The sequence below is a fragment of the Vidua macroura genome, chromosome Z, assembly GCF_024509145.1.
Source record: "Vidua macroura isolate BioBank_ID:100142 chromosome Z, ASM2450914v1, whole genome shotgun sequence".
Taxonomy (NCBI): domain Eukaryota; kingdom Metazoa; phylum Chordata; class Aves; order Passeriformes; family Viduidae; genus Vidua; species Vidua macroura.
Window position 1 is genome coordinate 29,069,332 of NC_071611.1, and position 22,914 is coordinate 29,092,245.

At 37.6% G+C, this 22,914-nt stretch overlaps 1 protein-coding gene across 1 annotated transcript in view; it reads right to left on the reverse strand.

Moving 5' to 3' along the window:
- Window positions 1-22,914, reverse strand: part of MAST4 (microtubule associated serine/threonine kinase family member 4) — a 292,007-nt gene that overhangs the window by 213,997 nt on the left and 55,096 nt on the right. The window contains exon 2 of the mRNA XM_054002715.1: window positions 11,536-11,689. Coding sequence (XP_053858690.1) covers window positions 11,536-11,689 — 154 coding nt within the window. The remainder of the gene's footprint in view (window positions 1-11,535; window positions 11,690-22,914) is intronic.

Here is a 22,914-nt window from a genome sequence, read left to right on the forward strand (position 1 = left end):
TTTTCCACTTCCCCTCTGAAGGAATTCCTCCTGAACCCGGTGGTGGGGGGAAGTTGCGGAGGGTTTGGTTTCCTATAAGGGGCTCCTTTGGAGGTGTTTTCCCCTAATTTGTCCTAAACCAGGACATAGAAGTATTTTTTGTTGAAATAGTAGAAGCAGTTTTCTATTACACTACTGCAAACAGAAGACATGCATGTACTTTGCCAAAATGGAAGAATCTGAATTTGGGCTGACAGCAGCTACAGACACAATTAGTCCAAAGTGAAGCTCTGCATATGATTACAGTGTACCACAGACTTACCAGAAGCTAGCATCAATGTGTTTGTGTTAGCTGCTGTGAAATAGCAGTCTTCAAAATAGCCTGTTGCCATCTGGACATCTTTAAGGCAAGAGCCAAGAAATACTTATTTTAATTAATTATCTTGTTAAATCCACTGTAGGTATTTATGATATGAGTGCAGAATATTTTATAAAAATACAGAAAGTTAGATATTTCTCCCTCACTGGTTTACTTAAAAATGTAATTGATCTTATCTAAGGAACCTATACTCTGGACAAGTCAAATTTGCCAAGCCCAGTTTCAAGTGGGTTGCTCACTCCACACCTCTTTTTGGGAGCCTTAGGAGCATGAGCTACCTCAGAGGAATAGCAACAAGCCATGGCAAAAGAGGAGACTGGACTCTACTGCAGAGTGCTCTGGATCATAAAAATGTTCTGAAAAGAAACACAGATGGGTACTGCTCCCTCTTCTTACCCTTGGCATATTTCCAAACACAAAAAAACCACAGAAGAGCTGGATTCATTGACAGGTCTTGATGTGAACAAAAGAAACACTAAAGCCACCACCTACCACCAGGTTACCAGAGAAGCAATGGCAGTCCCAACATATCCAAAGCAACCACTGTTACCAGAGGATAAATAGTCTACACCTGGTGAGCTAACACAATGCTTATTCTCCCAAAACTACTGGCCTATGGAACTGCACAATGTCTACTGTGTAAAAAGAAGAACTGCAAGTTCATCAGCCACTGTGCCCTGCCAACTCAGACAGGTCAGCTGGAACATCGGGGATCTACAACCACCAGGGACTACCAGAGAGATCCCCCCAGAACATAAGAACACATTTTTAAAGGGGAAGGAAAATATGTTAATGATTTCAGGGAAATGATTATCATATTCTGAGACAATCAATCAATATTTATGTAAAATATAGTATATAAACAGGAACTTCCCTGTACTCAGCATGCATGGCTTTGGGAAAAGTTATTCCCTGTGTATCTGGACAAATAAAGAATGCTTGCTTCTTAATGCTACATTGATGTTAAGAACTTTTTTTTACCTAATTCTTGGTAACACCACTGCCACACACAGACTGCCTGAGCAGCAGGAAGTGAAGACCAAAGCACGAAGCAACGTACCACCACTTTTTCCGCCACAAATAAGTGAAGCCTCACTCCAGGTTCAGACACCTGCCAGGTGAAAGGCAGAGCCCTCCCACCTTAGTATTCACTGGGTTCAAGTTATGGCACTTAGCTTTACTGCCTCAAATTGAACTCCTGCAGACATCCCAGCTGTAAGAAATGATGGGGACACTGCAAATTTTAGGGTCTATTTTCACATCTGGGGGCAGGGAGGAAGGGTGGAATTAAAGCCCATCATTCCCATTAGCTGTTAACCAGAAAGGAAAAGAGTGGATGGATTTGAAGTCATCACTAAGAAACTTTTAAGTATTTTGCCTTATTCTATTGTAGTTGCATCAGCAAGTTTTACTTAAATTTAATATCACCAACAAGGAAAAAAAAAAAAAAAAAAACAAAAATTTACCATTTTAATAATGTCTTATTTATTGCCCAGAACTTAAAGGAGCATGTTTTGCATATTACTCAGCTACACATAGTTGAAGTTAATGAATAATGCCACTTTCCCAGTCTGATGCAAAAGATGAAATTTTCCTTTCAGCCAATTTGTCCCCTAAACATAACGTTATTCAGGTAAGTCTATAATTACAACTGACTCAATTACAAATTCTTTTGTTATTACAGAAGAAGCCTTCGTAAAAAATCCTATTACACTCACTATAGTTCTTTCACTTTTTGATGTACTATAAATGTCCTAAAACGCTCTATATTTGTTTCACTTTCCAAACTTAGATGAAGCAGTGGCACATGGCATGATTCTTTGGGTCGTCCTGAGCAGGGTCAAAAGTTGGACTCATTGATTCTTTGTGACTTCCTTCCAACTTAGGATATTATATGGTTCCATGATTCTGGCTGACAATGCATGAAAAATAAATGTGGCCCAGCAAAGGCAAAAATTTGGGGTGAGATTATGAACCTTAAAAAAACCACAAAAAACTGCAGTAGACCTACCTTAAAATTCTGCCAATATTGGCAGAATTGGAACTGGAAAAGGACATATCAAGTTTTGGACCAAAAATCAGTAGGATGAAGGTTTAGATCTGCATCCAAAAATACATATATATATATATGTATAAAAAGAAAATGAAGCCTCCATTAACTACAAAAGCATGCTGAATCAAGCCTGTTTATAAATCAATTACCAGGAATAAGTCATTACATTCCAGAAATAATGGTTCATGCTTGGAACAAAATTCTCTCACTGAAAGTCATTTAAAAGACAGTACAAAATTTTGCTGATCAGGGAATTACTCAGAGTTCCTTTGCTAACAGATACTCACTGAAGTTATATTGACTATTTGCAATTTATTATTGAAGTACTGTGACAGCAACAGAATATTTGAAATGCATTTGAGATCACTAGCAAATCTCCCTAACCTTAAATTAGATTTGGATAGATAAGGATAGGTTTGGGGTTTTCAGTTTGGTTTGTTCGGTTGGGTTTTTTAAGTCTTCCACACCAAACATACCTAATTCAATAGCACTGTTAGCCAACCAATGACAACAATAACTACATGATAAAAACACCCTACAGATTGATGTTGTCATTCATGACACTACTTCCTTACCTCACAACTCTACTGAAATACAACTCAGCAAAATAATTAGTTGATAATATTTATCAAAGAGCTCTGAGATAGAACACTCTACTGTTTCCTTTTCTTTGTCTTAACAACAAATAGGTCCTTTTCCCGTAATTCTAACATGCAGCTCCAAAACTTATAAACTGCCAGTCTATCCTATAACACAAGCATAATATACAGGTATTACTGCATCCCTTTCATCCTTTTTTACAGCTTATACCAGCTCCAGAAAAATTTCAAGGTCCAGTTCTGTAACTTTGGTAACAGTAAGAAAAACAGACATTTAAGATCCACACTGCACACATGATACTACAGAAAGCACACTAAACTACATTCAAGTGATACTGAGGCAGAGTTCCTTTCAACATATAGTCTATTTTGCAAAAACAAGAATCCTGCATACCAAGAGGTCAGAGATAACTGATACTGGCAGACTTACAACAAAACTGTGCCTAAAACACAAAGGACCTCAAAAATTCACTATTGCTCAATTCAAACATTATGTGAACAACTGCTTCAATCAGTGGCCAGTATTCTTGGCTCACAACTCTCCACCAGCTTAACATTCGGGGTTTTGGTGTCAGAATTTATGGTCAGAAATAAACATCTCCCACTGCACTATGAAGAATATACCCAGCAACCCATAACTGACATTAAGACAAACATGAAATGATGTGTTAACTTGCTATTTTCTCTACAGTACTCACTGTGAGACCCTTTGTCTCATGCATATGTTGTTACGCTCCATAATTAAATTCCTACATGCTTATAGTAATTTTTCAAAAGGTAGAGTTTATCAATAGAAAATCCTTCTCCTATTTTCACTGGAAAATATCTCTAAATTTTTCTACTCAAGCTGTCAATCTTCATTCTAAGGATTAAGTACAGGAAGTGTTTTTTCCCCTCTTCTCAAATATTTCTCTATCTGTACATTCAATTTATGCTAAAGCAACCAACTTGGAGAAAGCAAATATGTGGTCAAATCATTTGCTTTACAACATCCACTAGAGAGAGGCCACAGGGAAAAAATAGGAAGACTTAAGCCTCTAGAAGTGTAGATCATGTGTTCTTGAAGTGCAATTATAGTTTATTTATAAATATGCTGCAGTCAGTTTTGCACTAATGAGCTCAGGTACTAGCAACAACAGCACTGCAATCTCACAAACTTCAAATTTAGTTAATCAGCTGATTAAATACAAGCATACAGCTAAGTCCAGACTAGTGGACTGGACTTTCATCTGTGCTTTTACAGTTTCACTGCTAAGCATATTTGAGCCAGCTAATTCAACAGCTCTTAGAGTACTTCTTAAGGAGCAACAACTCAAACTTCAGAAATTTAACATGAATATTAATTTTCTCCACTTTTTGTTTTTCCACTATGACAAGTAACTCTTAACAATTTTCAAGCTGCTGTTTAAAGTGTCCCAAAGAGGGTTAAACTCTATTTCTCCCTCCTTAAAAACTGGCAGCTTGCAAACATATCTGCTAATTAGGACCTCTACTGCTACAGTTTGCTTTGATCTCAACAACAATCAACTTCTCATGTTCTGATGATACAAGCACGATTAAGCAGCAATTGAGGAGTTAAAGGCAAAATAATGAGACAGGAATACAATATCTTCTGTTCTCATCTCATTCTGTTACATGGTACAGACTCCAGACACGTCAAAGAATATGGAAATTATCTTGCTAGGCGCACAGGGACATAAAAATCAACTCCACTATGCAGGCTGATTGAAGCCTTAAATGATGAAGGTAACTGACAATGACAAATATAACCTAATGTCATCTCAAACACCAGTGCAACAAGAACCATCTAAAAATGCATATTTCATAGCAGAATATTTTTACTTCATGTGGAGAAGACAGCTTTGTATTGAATGCATTAAAAAAACAAACAAAAACCCCTCCACACCACATTTCCTCAGCCACGTAATTATAGAACAGACTGCCTCTATCTCCTTCTACTAATTCTGGAATAGGTTTAACATATGGCATGGTGCTTTAAGGAAACCTTTGAGGAGGACAATTGAAAAGACTGCCAGATGTGCTCTGGATAGGTAGTGAATGAATGAAGCATGTTGTGCTTTTGTCATGCACACATGGCTGCTGAACCTTCCCACCTTTGTAACCTGGAGCCCAGTGGTGCTAGTACCCATGCTGGGCTGTGACTCTCCCTTCCCTGCTGTTGGGGAAAGCCCTCAGGCAGCTGCAGCTGAAAAGGCTTTCTAAACAGGGTACATCCAGTCCTGACATGCGTCACAATGAAAGCCATTTTAAAATACTTCTGCTCTGATATGAGAAGGGAAGAAAATGCAGGAAATAAAATTTCTTATTAAAAGGCACATCTGATAGACTGCACTGGCAGTCATTCTTACCCCACATCCTACAGCACCCTAGCTTCTGGCGCTGGGGACAGGCCAATGGAGTCCACTAAGCTGTATCCCCAGAGACAGCTATGAAATCATAGGGCTTTTTATGGAGTGGTGTAATCATATATTGTATTCATATATTCCCAGTGTTAGTATGTATAATTTCGTCCATAAGAGGAAAAATTTTTGATTATGTACACAGGAAATACGGAACACTTCCTCATATCTACACCAAGAGGCCATCATTATTAGGAAAAAACCTTTTTTATATGTTGCCATTAAACTAATCATATCACCACAATGACAAGCAGTTGTATATTATGGGAAAGTCTCATTTCCAAAGAAGGTTTCAAGGTACAAGTCACATGACTGTACAAGTTCAATTTTCCCCATTCACCAAGTTGTACCAAATAGCTGACACTGTAAGACTTCATAAGGTAATCTCAATTTTCAACAATATTAATGATAATTTATACAGCCCAATGTTTGTGAAAATTCTACTACTGCCAATTGCTCCTCTTTAGGAATGGGGAAAACCTCCTCTTCCAAGTCCTGCCAGCACATGCCAACCACTGGATAAGAGAACAGCTTGTTTTTTATGGTCCATAAAGCTGTTGATCTTTCTGCTAATTAGTGTTAGTAGAGTGATGAATCTCTGAAGCAAAAAAACAGACTGAGAATTCCCAAATTCATTTCAAATCAACCACAGATTAATTATACAGAAATAACAACAATTGCTGAGTGTACTTGGATGACTGATGACTCAGAGGTGGAAAGCTGATCAAAGCAAGAATATTAAAGAAAAAATATATAAATCACAAGTTTTTTTAGTTTTAGCTCTTCATTATCTGTAGACAGTATGTGATCAGAAGAACATGAAGTAATTTTATTGAAGTAGATCCTAAAGCATCCTTGGATTAAAGATTCTACAAAATGAAATTAATACGTGTTATGTTACCTGTACTTGTGTAAGATCAATATAAGCCTAGCAGATAACAGCCCTACCACAGTTAGACACAATCAGCCCAGCAGGAAGTCTTTTCCAAGTACTTATTGATGAGATAACAGTAGGTGAGATAAAAAGTTCAAATTATAGGTAGCTAAAATGCATTTTTTTCTTTATATATAATGGCAGAGCTTACCAGTACGGTATAGAAATAACTGAGTTAGCTGCAGTAATCTCCAAAACATGTTCTCTTCCCAGAAATATGTTCTCGTATCTTTCAGAAGTAGAAAGGGAGATAGCAATCTCCAAATGCTGCACAGCAACTGAGAAACCAGGACTGCACTGCCGATCTCGGGGCAAAGTGAGGAGCAGCAGCAGGATGTCAAAGTCAAGGCAATTTGTTTTGCTTGCCCAAGTGATTTGCTAGGTTAACCCTCTCCACAGTAAAAGCTCATTTAATTTCTCATCCTTTCACATTACCTTCTGCTGTGGATTCCATTTAAGCATCTCTGAACACAGCAAACTAAAACCTGTAGGCAATTTAAGTCTAAAACCCTGACTATAGACAGCCCTTTGAAGTTTGTGGAGATCAAGACAACCAGCCACCACAGAAAAGCTGCTTTTTAATTAAACATCTTTTCTCCTGATTTGAAACAAGTTTTAAAGTCCCAGACTGTTTACCATTAGAAATCCTTAAGAAGGCAATCTAATGCTACAGCAAGAGGCATTAAAATAAAAGTGTATTAAACCAATGTCTCTTGTCCCAAGAATAACAGAGCTTATCTCACCTACCACACTTTCCTCTCAATCCCGCACACTGCCAATGCCCCTGCACCCAGAAGGCACCAGTATCCCTCTGAAGCAAACCTCTTTTCCCTCTCTATCTGACCTGGGGCTATGAAACAAGCAGCTGCAGCTCAGCTTTGTGAAAGGGCTTATCCTACAGTTCAACAACCTGTGCAAGGATTGTGTTTTACACAAGCAAAACGTTTAAAGATCTTGTTTACTTCCCAGACAAAGGATGTGCCAAGCACTGTTATGGGCATGTGTTCATGCAGGGAAGGGGAAATCTGGAGCAAGAGAGAAGTTAGGACACAGCAGAAAACAAAAAGACAAATACTGATTATAGTGTAAAGTGACCATGTTATCCAAAACTTTATAACCTGTTGGAAACATGACCTTTCAAATTAAAAAGATGAATTGGTCATAAATTACATTCAAGTTCTTTTACTCTGAGATTGTTTTATCTCATGAGTGCTTATGTTTAGCAACCACAGTTATGAAATACTATTTTTCACCTTATCTTTCTAGTAAACAAAACTGTTATCACTTCACAACAAGTACTACTAAGGGAGATTTGCTAGACTAATAGCAGGCCACATGCTATTTTCATTCCAAGCTCAGTCTCTGTTTTTCCAGAAGTCTTCCTCCTTGGCTATGAAGATTAAGGAAAGCAATACTGTTGCAACAATTATATTGAAGGGATTTTTTCCAAAATATAGTAGCATGGTGTCGGCAAGAACCACTATTAATTTCTTTTATTGGACAAATATTAATCAGTGGCAGCATAGCAATTTTCTACAGAATGCAATAGTAGATTTACTCTCAAAAACATTGATTTCATTTTTCTTCTACTTTGAAAAGCATTCTTTGCTTGTCACTGAAAACATGTGGTTCCTGGATTGCTTAAAATCACGGGAACTATTTTGGCTCTAGTTTCACTGAAGCTGTGTCAAAAATAATTTCCGTTTCAATCCTACCTCTGCAGGTTTCAGCCTCTTCTCCCTCATCATCATGATCAGTACATTATGATGTACTGATGACCCAGTACATAATTCTCAATTTTTCTCCTATTCATATATAAAGAGTTTTGTAATTTACTTCAGCCAATTCAGTATAGTAGCTTCTCAGTAACTCTAATCTTTCAGGTTTTGCAAGTCTCATTTAATATACTGCAACAATATAGATTTTATTTCTTCTCATATGTTGCACATAACATTATTCCCTCCTGCAAGCTCAATAAACTCATTTATTTGGGATCTATTCCCAGAGGTAGAATCCCTATATATTTACCTCTGTTAGTATTCAGCTCTGCAGGAATTGAACTATTTTGTTTTATATAAACAAATAAATTTTGTTTTATTTTCATTGTTAATACTGCTTATGGTCTATGGCTCAATAATACTGTTTTTAACAGCCAAAGGAAAGGGACAGTAAAATACAAAATGCAATTCGCCTTTCTAATATCTGGAGTGAGCAACACACATCAGCGTAAGAATATTCTGCAAATTTGCAAGCTAGAAGTCTTGTCTCTTGCTTTATTTACTCCCACCTTCTGTATTTTAGGAGTCGCACATTTTTTAACAACAGAGGCAGAGACTGAACTGAAAATATTTCAAATATACTTTTCCGAACTATTTTCCAATGAACTGATACCCACTGTTCAGCTAGCATTTAAAATGCTAGCTTTTTTATATTAAAAGTAACAAAAGAGAAGAAAGAATAAAGGAAGACAGTGACCATTAATAGTGATATTAAAGATCAAGTACTTTCTCAAATTAGGGGCCTCCAAATATTTTCTCCCCCTTTATGGACCAGGAATATTTTTTCAAAAACATTAAGACTTAAACAGAAATTTGGGAGGGAAAGTGTGAGCATGGAAGTTATCCCTTACCAAGCTCACGTCAGTTCACCATTTTAAAAGAAGGATTTATTGTGCACCACTTCTTTTTTTTAATGACACTGTGATTCTTGTCATTTCAAACCACAGCAGCAAACCACTCTTAAGCATTAAAGAAATCTTTAAAAAACCCCAAAATTTCAGTATGTTAAAAAAGGTATGTAAATACATGACTAAAACAACACTGTATTAACTTCAGATTACTGAACGTTTGAAACAACTCTAAGAATTAGTCCTCTATCTGCAGTGGTTTCTTTAAAACAGTTTTTTAAAAAATCCCTAAAGAATATAAAGAATTTTCTGTCATCAGAATGAGTTTGATTAATTTAATCAGTATCATAAAAGCTGTTAAGATATTTAAATTATTTTAAGATACCAAAGCCTTAGGGTATTCAGGTTCATTTAAAGTGCATTGGTAATAAAGCAGTAATATTGCACGCTATTTTCCCAAATCCTGACATGAATCTGCACAACAGATTGCATGCAGACAAAAAGCATATCCATTTCCCTTTATAAAGGCCTCAAGCAATAATTCAAGCATAGAGATAAAGACTAGAGACTATGGCAGCCGAGCACAATTGCTATGTTTTTGATTAGGCTGTCTTCTTCCTCTTTATCTGCACAGCTTGTATGGCAAAGATCAGTTTTTAAAGACCACCACTCCACTTTAAAGTTAGACAAAAACAAAATTAAAGAACTACACCAGCTCCTGCTAAAAAAAATTAACTATGTTGGCAGTTTCTAGTCTCACTAAAACAGTAGTTTGGTTTACACTCCAAGCTTTCAAAGGTATAACACTCCAGAGCTGCCAGAGAGTTTACTGAAATGGTTACCAAAATTGACCTTGTCTGCTGCAGGTCACTTATTTTTCATGAAAGCCCATATGGATCACAAATACTCTTACACTGTTTCTGAAAGCTTTGTAACAACTCGTGATAAAAAGGAAATTGCAAGGGAAATGTCAGATCTTCCCCTAGTGACACTAAAAATCAGAGCAACAATTATGTGTTATAAGCTACAAGAAATTCCTGTAGTAGCATATGTTTTTTCTTCACAAAGTGTGAGACAGTTTAATTTCTTAAATTCTTTAGGTTCCTTAAGACAAAATTATTTGTCATTTACCAGAACCCATGTAGGTGATTTTAAGGTGGTGAACACAAAGAGAGTTATTGCTATAACTTCTTGGAGCTTCTTCCAGGGAAAGGTTAGGGAAAGGGGTAGGAGAGAAATGAGAAAAGCAAATACTCTAGAGGTACTTTTCAGACACTTAATGCAGAAGAGTCAGCTCTATCCACTATGGAACCATTTTTCATTCCCAAGTAATAACAACTCTGAACAATTCACATAATTTAGACAGAGGACAGTCCTATCTCAAGTAAACACCATTTCAACTTCCTCTAACCTGAATTTCATGTACTTGATTCTAATATCAATCAACATCACTTGGACAGATAAAACAACTTCCTCATGAGGGAAGAGAAGGGGCAAGGACTGATCTCTTATCTCTGCTGAGCAGTGACAGGACCTGAGGGAATGGCCTGAAGCTGAAACAGGGGAGGTTTAGGCTGGGTATCAGGAAAAGGTTTTTCACCCAGAGAAGGTCAGGCACTGGAACAGGCTCCTCAGAGAAGTGATCACAGCACCAGTCTTGACACATTTCAAGATACTTTTGGACGATGCTCTCAGGCACATGGCATAACTCCTGGGGATGGTGCTGTGGAGGGCTAGGAGTTGGACTTTATGATCCTTGTGGGTCCCTTCCAACTCAGCACGTTCTGTTACTCTGTGAAATTTCTTTCTTCAGTAAATTTATTGAAATCTTTTGTCCCTCTCACCAAGTACAACAAATTCCTCTATTACCCATTATGCACTTTAGAAACATATTTGATTCAAATTCCAGTGAATTTATTTATTTTTTATTATTTAATTTACTCCATAGTCAAAACCAATCACTCTTCAGTGACCATTACTGCCACAGAGATACCAGTCACAGCACCTAGTATCTAGAAGATGCTACCAGGGCAGGGAGGGCCTAAGCCCTCCTCAAGCATCCTGTTACCTCTGCATAGCTCCACAGAGGAGAAGATGCAGTCCACAGCTTGTGGCTAGTTGGTAATGCTGTTCCTCCCCTGTGAGTATTCCACCACATAAATGATGTCAAATTGCATTTTCTTCAATGAAATCAAGTTTAAAGGCACCATCCATGCACTTCAACTCCTAGAGGAAACAAGATATAGGCAATCCCATGGATGGATGCACATGAGTCAGCAAGATAAATGTCACAGTCAAGCAAATCTCAAGATAGGGGTGATTTTCAGGCTGTGCTTGGCCACCTCTCAGCAGCCCGTAGAGGCAGAACCTCAAACATTACTCATCTCACTAACAGTCAGGGAACCCACTGGGAAGAGACTATGGAAACCCCAGGTGGAGCTCACACCTCCTACAAAAAGTTCAGCCACAAGGCAAACACCAAGCGTCGAAGTGCCATCAGCTCCTTGTGCTAACCCAGGTGACACTACATATACCCCAAACTCACCAGTCAGAGCTCCTCCAAGGCTTCCTCTCCTGAGCTGTCTCCCATCTTCACTCAACTGCCTCTTAAATTTAGGAGATTTTCCAAGACCAGAAGATACTTCAGGACTGCTGGATTTTCGGAAAGGCATAGGTGGAGGTGACAATATGTGATCAAGCTGCAAAGAAACAGAAAAAAAAATACATACCTATACTGTTTAAATGTTTATCTTCATTGAAAGAAAAATGTAAGTTACCTTCAACTAAAGATTATGACATCATTTGGGAAAAAAAGATCCCAAAGATCTTAAGGTAACTAATTTGCTAATTTTGAAAAGAAAAATTTTTCAAGTGCCAGATTTGTGTCTGGCTGTGTAAGAAAGCCATCCTCCTCTTGAACAGGTAACTCCACCTCCAACCAATCTCACACAAAGAGCATTGCGCACGGAGGTCCTGTCTCAAGATAAAAGGGATCATACTTCAACTTACTCAACCTTCCATAAAGCAACATTTCTGCAGTTGTGAGCCACCTGATCTGGAAACCTACGCCAGACACCGAATGGCTCTTCAAACGTTTTTCTTTGACAAGTTTTCCCCACGTCTACGTTAGCAGTCACTAGATGGCACTGTACCATCACCAAACTGTAAACCACTGCCCAGTCTAGGGAAATAACAACAAACAGATTTATCAATGTCAGTGAAAAAAAAAATTAAATTATCCTGTGTATAAAAGGCACATTCATTTACACTGACTTTGAAGTTAAACAGAAATACAGATCCTCATTCTTCAGACGGGGTTTCTGTCATCATAGCCACAATTATTTTAGCTGCCTGGTCTTGACTATGCATCTTATGTCTCACCATTTGATTAAATTCACTAAAACAAGACAAAACGCATGTAAGCAAATGCCAAGAAAGTACAAAAAAGCAGGGTATGCAAATATGCAAAGTAGAAAAAGGTTTACAACCATCCTTCTCCTGTAAGTGCTACAGTGGCATGGTGTCATCATTTTGAAAAATCATTCAAATTTTTTTCTGTAATATTTAAACCCTAATTCTTACTACAATTTTTTAGGAAGCCAAGCATGTCTAAGTGTTTTATTTTTACAGTTCATGTACTGAGACTTACCAGCCAGAAAATCTATGCATCACCTGCATACTTGACCCTTTTATCCTTTTTGTCCACTGAAAGGAATGAGTCAAGGTCACAAGAAACACTGATGAAGCTGCACAGCAAAGCCCATTTTTGCTTACAGTTAATCCGACAGCAATGTACTGTCTTCCCTACAAAGCATTTTGAATCCCATGTTTAGTTCCCCAGGTACTTCATATTTCAGGTGAGTTATTGCTTTGGGGACTGTTTTAAAGGTTACTTTAATCAAATCTGCAGCTCATTGGAAGTGTACATACACTCTTAAAGCATCAAGAAATGCAACTGATTTCTTAATCTGCTTCTTCAGCATATTAAGACTCATTCATGTTCACAACAGACGCTGAAGTATTTGATTAACTCACAGCACATGCCCTTAGCCACTAAACTGAGTGTTTTTGGGATCACAAAGAATATTTACTATTCACCTTCCACAAACACAAGCACATCACAAGTATTTGTATTTACAACTTCTTTGTATTTGCAACCTCACAAGATTAATTTAAATTTAAATATAAATTACTCTTTTAAAAAGGAAGCAACTGACAACAGCTAACTTGTAAAAAAACTACCATTTTGAAAGTCTTTCAGGTAAGTCTAAAAGCAGATACTCAAGCTGCTTACTGACTGATGGATTCTGATGGAGATTGGTTAGTTCTAGACTCCAAATTAGTCCAAGCATCTGAAGATGATTTGATCCCATCAAGGCTTTAGGTGAGTTACTGGCAAAAATTCATGCTTTCTTCAGGTTTACACTTCAAAGTAATCAACACACTTGAAATCTCTTTTTTCCTGAACTAAGGTTCATCAAGCTTTTAAACCACAGAAGGAAAAAAAAATCAATTCATGCTCTAAGCATGAATTACACATTAGCACTTAAGCAAACATAACAAAATTTTGCATCTTCCATTCTTTCATCTCTTCCCCTTTTAACCAGATATTCAAATTTTATGCTTGTTCAAGTCATTCCCACAATGAACAGACTTGCGCATTCCACAACATGCAGTCTGATTTGAAGTCATTATTCCCAAATAAGCTGCGCTACATTTTCACAGCTTCCTGAGTTTCAGAAGGAACTTTAAGACAGTGCTATAGTACAGACCAGCACAGTACCATCTAGATATTCAACTCATAATTATGATGCTATCCCAGAGAGCTAAGACAGTCTAAATATTAGCCCCCAGTAGCTCATAGTCTTAATAGCAATGTCCTGCCAGCATTCTCTCAAAAAGGTACCTTCTTCTTGCTGACTGACTCTATTACACCGAAAGACATTTTTAAGGTATAAGACTACAAAGAAACAACATGGAAGTACAAGATTTAGCATTTTCATACAGATGGCGAACTCTTGCTTCGCAGAAACAATTACAACTGTATCAACAAAGCATTTCTGGAAGCTATCCAAAGACTCACTTTTGCTTCCAAAGGCCCAAAATCATCTAAGAGCATGTAAAATGTGTATTTGACAGGAGTCTGTACATTCTAACTGATATTGCAGTAAACCAAGAAGAGCAGACAAGGATATACCCTTTAACAGCATTGACATAACAGCTCTGGATGTCTGGGAAATATGAAAGTAAATGGACTGCAGAAAGCATCCAGGCTTGCAAGCGCCCTTCCTGTGCCAGCCTCTAGACAGGAAAATGTACCAGAACTAGAAGGGTTTATAGCCCTCATTCAGACCTCATTTCAAGCAAAAGCATTTGTAGCAGATGAGGCTTTCTGCCCTCAATGGAATAGCCTTCCCATCCTCACAGGTCGAGCATTCAAGTCCAATGAAACCAAAAAGAAAACATTAGATTCTACTTTCTTGGAACACAAAGCTGGTTCTGAAGATGCACAACATGTTACATATTCAAATCGTACAAAGTGGTTAATTTAGTCAGAAAGACACCACAATCATTCAGTAGGAAGATTACATCAAATTCAAATACATAATAGCAAGACCTATTCCAACTTGTTAATACTTATTTGAAAGACCTCCTGGAAACCTGAACACCATGAAAGTTCAGGCTGTGCATCTTACCAGATTATAAGATTAGACACTGCTGTTCATAGGACAAGATTAAAGCAACTATCTAAAAGACAGCTGAAATTCTACCACAGAGATTTTAAATAATTTTAATTAAGCTGCTTCTGCTCAGCACTCACTTTTGCTTATCCACAGTCATCACTGTATTGGTATTTACTTCATACTTACTAGCTATGTGGCCATGTGCTGATGTTACATGGCATGCAAACACAACAGGATAACCAAGGTTAGACTGGTTCCCCTTTTTAATCAGTAAAATTTGCAAGCTGCAGGGACTACAATAGTTATATCCTTGCAGGAAGCTTCCAACAGACACACATTCATGTTACATCTGGAGTATCTGGCTATCTCATGCCCTTATTACTGCACTCAGGCTGCAGCCATATCCTTCTCTCAACACCCTTTGAAAAGAAATGTTAGTGACCTTGGGTGAACTGGGATAACAGAGATCAGGTTTTTTAAGCTAAAAAGAGGGAAACAGTGAAAAATGAAAACTGCGAAATCAATGTATTTGAGTGCCCTGTATTTAAAGTACAAGGGGGGTTAAGTTAGCCTTAGAGTGTATGCAGGCTGCTTAGAGAGGGATTTTTAATAAATGCACATCTCGCCACCAGTCTCTGCTGTTAATATTCACCATGCATGGATAGTTAACTTATTTAAAAGCCTCCCTCCCCCAACACTAAATAATACCTTCTCAATAAAGGCACTTTGAAAGACAGAAAACACACAACACCAACCTATGACGAACATATTGTTTACTTCTTCCAGTACATTTTTCCATATCTTTGATATAAAAATTTGCCTGCTCATGTCATAGATATGATGAATTTCTACAAAAGCACTGCAAAATTTAGGAGATAACGGATTTCATAAAACCCTACTTGCTCCCCCTCATGCCCATGAACCTTACAAAACGGAACAGAGAGAATCTTATTAGAGGAGAATGGTTTAAAAACTACACAGAAGAGAATATCAAAATATCCTTACCATAGACTTCTACATATAGATTTAGAGATCCTGTAGAAACAGGGATAGAATTTTGAGTGAAAGTCTCCTCCCATTATACAGGAATCAATTTGTTCTCAAATATTTTTTTCTGTATTTTCAAGCTATTCATTTTCTGTGTGAATAGAATCAGTTAGATTCCTCTGAAGAAAATTATTCCCATACTGTACTATGGGCTTTTAACAGCTCACCTACTCAGAAAGGATTATACTAATATTTTTCAAAACCTCAGTAGCATTAAATCCACCTATCTACCACCATGTATTTATTCTAAAGCTAGAATGAATTCTGTGCTTTATAATTATATCATCAAATAGTCACATCAAGTACATCAGCCCACGCGTCCTTATGAAAATTAAGGACATGACAACTGATTCAAAGTAAGACCTCGCATCAGTGTTCAGGAGCACAATTTGAGCCAAGTACATAATGAGGAGTGAGGCAGTCAGAAAGAAAATGCATTTCAGAAAATTCATGGTACAAGGTGAATGTAGCTAAGAGAATAAACTCTCACTTGTAAACCAGGATAAGGAAAATAAGCAGTTCTGGGTTGCTGAAATGCATTGCAACATGGACTGTCTTTTTCCAATAAAAATTAAATTGAATAGAGAACTGAACTTGTCTGATCAACTCCACTTTTTTTTCAACACCCACTACAGTTTCACTGTCCAAACTACTTCACTCCTAACCTCCCCCAATTGCTCCACAGACAGTATTTCTACTTCCCACAGAAACTGGAAAATACTGGTCAAGTATTCAGTCTTAAAAATGTGAACAAAGATGTTCTATTAAGCGTTCTTCCTCCTGAACGCAGCACAACTTCTTCCTACCTCAGGTCATGCTCTACATGCATATTCAGTCCTAAAGTTTCCATAGAAGGGCTGTGCACTGTCACCCATTTTATATCTCCCCTGGAGAAGCACCAATCCAAAAAAAGAGGGGCTTTTTTTCATTATTAACCTGAAGTCCCCAAAGAAAATTACACTACTAAATACATTGTCAAGAAATATGCCAAATCACAGATGTTTAAAGAAGTGAGAAAGCATCAGGCTCCAGTCCTATGCAGATAAATGTACACAAGCTTCCCTGACATTGAAGAGAGATTCAGTCATTCACTAAAAACTCTCATTGTAAAGTTAAATGCTTAACAGGAGCATGGCTCCACAAACCTTACAAATCCAATTGTGCTAAGACCTACCACTAGTTCAACAGTGGTTAACCCTTTACACTCCTAGTAGTCTGCTTTGATATAAATCAGTCTGTTTCTTCATGTTATTTACACTGGGTTCCTCTCAGCATGCTGCCTCTCTGTCTTGCTTCTTTGCAAGCACTTTAAGCACAGTTGCTGCAACAAAATAGCCTAGTAAGGCACTTTTCTTTTTGATGCAAGCTATACAAACTTACTTCAGCTGGGCATAGGGGAGAGGTATGTTCTTATCATTTAAATACTCTAATTACATTTGGCACAGATACATGAGTTTTGATTAGCTGCACTAATATAGAAAGCAACACCAAATATAATCTTATCAACAGATAGGATCATACTTTGCAAAAGCATCTTAAAATTCATTTAAAAATACACTTCTATCAATTAAGAGCATAGTGCAGTTTAGTTACTCCAGATGATTGACAAGAACTCAGTAGAACCATGTTAGACTTGAAGAGGAAATGCCACAGTGGTGTAGTACAGATACCAGAGAAGTCTATTTTACAGTACCATTACAAGCAGAGGTGCAATCAAATTTCCATGGATGTCCTGCAGTAACTCATGTCTGCAGTACACAGAATCCACTGCTTTTGGTCACAACAACATCAGCTTTTGAAGAATTCTGCTTGTGGGTGCAATCTGACCAATCTAGGGCTGCCTATGAATCTCCACAAACCTGTATCAAATACATTAGCTGAACGAGACTGTCAACAGTTCTTTTTAAATCAGCTGATGGTTAAAATACTCTACATTCCCTTTACTCACAAGCAATACTAATCCACCTTAGTTTTGAGTAGGGTTTACAGAACTACGCAACTATTGTGAATATTCACAGCTCTCAGAGCAGCCCCTGCGGAACAAAGAACCACAAATAACTCACCACACAGAGATAAAAGGAAACTTCTCCAAAAACTAGCACCACTTCCAAGAAGCCATGAATACAAAGAAAGACTCAACAGGCCACAAGGATTTCAATCAACCAGGAAAGATACCATTTCTTGCCCCATTTCCTACCACAATTCCTCAAATACAAGCAGGTATTTTTTCCGCCACCACAGATCAAGAAGGAAGATCGCTATTTATCGCACATATCTTAAATTCAGCATTGCCGCCCCATGAGAAAGGTTGGGCTGTTCAGTTTGGGCTGAAAGACCTCACTAGTTCTCCAGCCTAGTGGCATCTGTCATTCTAGTCTAGCCTTCAAGCCTTGGATTATCTCACTTCCCCCTATGACCTCCAGTTTCCTTGTAAGGACAGTGACACCAGTCTGTCACCTATGGCAGGGACAGAAAGTAAGATCCTAGGCTCACTATGGATTTTAAATGATTAGAGACAGAAAAGGTCTTGTTTACAGGGGAATTTGCTAATAATTCATAAAGCAACACTTGATTTACACATGAAAGCAGCCTGCAACTGGCACTGTAAACATGTCCTTACCAAGGTAAAAAGAAACCCACAGTAAAACTGCAATTCACAAATCATCACTTCTAATCATTGTACTTATTGATTTTACATCCCACATATATGCAGAAACAGAGTCCTTAAAACTAATGTCACTATTCAAAATTTTCCAGTTCGTTACGTTGAACACATCATGTTGTATAAAGACCAGCAGCAAAAAAAATCATTATGTTTTCCTATAGCATCTTACCTATTATATCCCAAGTAGTAAAGAAACATTTTAAAAATTCTGCTAAGGATCAACAGAGACATAACCACATTATCTTGCTACCTACTTCCCACTCATTCTAGAAATGCAAATCTGCATTTAAAACAATTGTATTTTTCTTGAAAACAAATCTGATGCCTAGTCAATTAAAAGCAAATAAATACAACTCAAGACAAATTTGAAGTATCAGCTATGGATATGTTAAAAATAATCAGGTTGCATCCAATTCTTTTTCAGAAACATATTTACACGATTGCACAGAAAATGAAGCACAGCCTTTACAGTATTCTACAAGGCCAAAAAGTGACCTATAAATATGCATGCACACTGCTGTCTGAGCCAATTATTACTTTACCCTTGTTAAGATGGAACAGTTTTGTTACAATATGACAGAGTCCTTCAGTTCTTGAAAGCCTCCTGTGTGCTGCATCTGTACACACAGACCCAGAGACAGACTGCTCCCTTTCCAGGAAACAAAGGAAGCAACAGTATTTGTATTGAAGGCACTGCCTCCAATAATTCAGCTTGCCCTCAGTCTCCTTGGATTTACACACCCAGCTTTAACAAACACCAAAAGATTAAAAAATAGCAGGTTTGGCAGACCTCATATAAGGCCCTAAAAACATAAGCAGAAACCAGAACACAATTCTAAAAAAATATAATTCAACCCATGGTTAAAAGAGATCAGATAGAGCACTTTACTTATGGGTAACGTCAACCCTTTTTTATTTTATTCTGACAGTCATAGAGGTATCTTCTCAGGAATGCACATGATGGGCTAAGACCTTTTGCTTCTTACAAAAAAACATCATTTCCAAACTAGGAAAAACTGTCAGCACTCTAAAAAAAAGTGAAGTCAAAGCATCACAAACAGACTGCTAGCCAGGATAAGGCTGCAGCAGCTCAATAGGTCAGTCCTACTGGGAAGGACACAGAGGGACCAGATCCAACACAGCAGATTCTGTGAGGAAGTCTGTTTGAGAAGTTAACCAAAAAAAAAAAAAAAAAAAAAAAAAAAAAGGCATGAAAACAGAGAGCAGTGTCCCAGGGGTCTGCCAAACCCACTCAGCTCTAAGGCAAAGGTACTATCTGGAAAAAGAAAACCCCACTTTCTGCAGTGGTACAGGTCCTCTAAGCATTGCCCTGGAAACATGCTCATGTTTTACCTTTGTTTCCACAATTTTTAAAAGGGATCTGACAAAGATAAAAAAAGAAAATCTACCCTTAGCTGCCCAGATGTGCAGCAAAGTATGCCACTGCTATGCAGCAGGAAGGATACTCCCTTCCTCCCCCTGCCCTGATGGCCATCTTGTCAGGAAAAAGCATTTCATAGTGTTGAAATCTGCTGTCACTACTGCCACATCTTCCTGTTGTAAAAGACAGAGAGTAGCCAGGACTCAGCAAGAGAAAGCTGGCAGAAGTACTCCTGATTCACTCTGGGGGGAAATCAAGGACACAACCCAACCACAAACCTGGTGGCTCTGAGGCCTAGGAAAACACCTGTGCTGGGGCAAAGGGACAAGAACTGGAAATCTGCAGCAGAAGAAAAACCACACATACACACTATTTCAGACACAAGGCACTGCAAGTTTACGGAGCAGGCATCAACACAGCAGTCCTGATCCTTCCAGCAAGCCCATGGACACTGAGGAATAGCAGTGGCTGACCACCGCTGCATCCTCACAAAGAAACTGCTTGGCAGGGTAGGGAACAGCCAGTTGCAAAAATCACATCTTCCTAACACTAAGCAAACACTTCAGAAGGTTGCTTTGTTTTCACTGGTTTATCTGCTTTAAGAAGTGGAAGAGAAGACAACAAAGTTTTCAGTTTAACAGTAGGAACCACCAAGTTTAAACAAAAGTTACTAATACCGTGACAAAGTACTATTTTCTTACCTTCACTTGGGTAAAGCCACCTCTTTGGTAGTTTTTTGTTCTTCAGTTTTCTATGGTTGCATTAATTTTCTTATTATCATATGCAGAGCCATTAGTAGCATTAACTATGCACTATGCTCTGCTCAAGATAAAGATATTAAATTAGCCACTCTATTTCCTTAATTTCTGAATGAAAGTAGAAATTAGCTACACAGCAAACTGAAAAGAACTTTGATATTTTAGACACTACATGAAACATTTTCACCCTTAATTATTTTAATAATCCTTTCAACAGGTCAAGAAATGCATGACAAATTCATGGAAATAAGTATTTCTACTCTGTGCATGTGAAGGCATCCATATCCCCACCTTTTTCAAACCTCTCTAATGCTTTGGCTCTTACAGAGATTTTTAAGAAAGATTTTTTTTTTTTCTGGCTCTTTAACTAGCAGGATGGAAATTTAGTAAAACCAACCTTCAAAGTCACTTTCAATTGAAAACAAAATTAAATACAAAGAAAGAAGCCTATTCATCTTCATCAGCTGTTGACACCATCATCATTTGTCTCATGGAGAAAAAAAAATAATCCAGAGGAGAATATATATACTCTGTAAAGAGGTGGTGTGTTGTGGGTTTTTTTGCTATACCATGAATACTAATGAAGCAAAAGCAGTTTAGTTTTTTATAAAATCTATTTCCATTCACATTCACCAATGAGGTCCTAGACTACGTATAAAGGTTTCATTTATTCTATCACATTGGAAGGCTCAGAAAACTAATTGTTTATTCAAGTCTATCTGCTCCATCCATGCTCAATTAGGTCTCACTTTTCCCTCAGTTACAGCAAAATTAAAAATAAAAATGCAAGCTGAAATATTCCTGGTCCCACTGGCCAGCTCCCCATAACAAACCACTCTGAAAAACCATTGTTTCAAGCACAGGAAGAGCTTCTTGACCATAATGCAGCATTTGAGGGACCTTCTCAGCAACTAACAAAATTCCTACTCATTAACTTAGTCCTCTGACTAATGGAAAACATATTTGAAATGCAGCTTTCTAGTAAGAATTCTGTTAAGAACTAGTAAGCAATGTTAAGTATAACCAGGCATTCCAGCCACAGCAATTCACAAGTACCTCATAAAAATGAGTGATATAATCATCACATGTAAAAAAATTTTTAAAATATTTTCAATTCAATATTCTTTATTTAGACCATTAAAATATCAAATAATCCATTTTGCCACATAAAGCTTCAAATTCAGCATCACTTTCATCAGGAATAACTTATCAAAGGGAAACACAACACATTTATGCCAGGCAGGTACAAAACAAAAGAGAGAAACCCATGATGAAATGAGCTTGGAGTAAAAGGCTCTCAGCATGTAATGGAGCTGAAGTTGATCTATAAATCAATGCAAGATGAAAGCAATATTATTTATGTGAAGGGATTGCATTGTTAATTTACAGTCTGATTGAGAAAAGAAATGCTTTACTTGATCAATGAACCAGTGATGTGCATGTGCGAACTTGAGCACAAATTAGTAATAATTACCAGTAGGTGTATCTTCTTTTATTTTTTAATTAAGCTTAACAAGCAGCAGAAGCACATCCAGAAAATGCAGGTTTTTCCTGAGTTTGCCTTTAACACACTCCTAAGTTTTTAAATAATGCAGCCTCGCCACAAGAGACCTTGCAGACAAGGGCTTTTTGATCTCTTTCTTTCCCGTTCAGTGCTGAGAAAGACAGCACACACCGTTACCAAACAATAGCTACCATGAAAAACCCTTTTCCTGAACTCGTTTGAAAGTGAACTAGAATAGGGCATTTATTTGATAGCTTTATAGTTTTGCCTTCATCTTCTAAAACAAAATTCAGAGACTGGGATGCTTCTCCTTTAGCCTCACTAGTAAAATCAGCAGAAGAAATATCAGAAGGGTAAGAATATCTGGGTGCAAGGGTGCACAATCCAATTTGCATTTGGCAGAGATTTGTTGTTAAGGACAAAACTCAAGAACCACGTTTGTAATTTTAAGTGCTTCCACTGCATTTCAAATCATCACTAAGTTGCCATTTGTCAGTCTCAGACAATTTACCCAGGTCTAACATTACCAGAAGGGATTTATTAACACTATCCAGCCTAAGAAAGATTTTTATTCTTTTTTAGCCTGATGACTTTAAGTAGTACTGCACTTAGGAAAAACCATGAAGACCATGTAACCAGACAGGTGACACTGGATCATTTTAAATACTCCACCCTTCTACTTAATTATTTGTGTAATCTAAGCAAGTAACTGTCCATGCATTCTGAAGAGCCCCAGTGTAAAACCTACACTTATTAAGTAGACTTACCCTTATTTGTCCTGTCTTTTTTATCCAGGTTTTTCCAGTTAAACAAGCAGCTATTTAAAACAATTATATTGATGACTGAGAAAAGGGAAGAACTCTACTTAGATTTTAAAAAATCCTA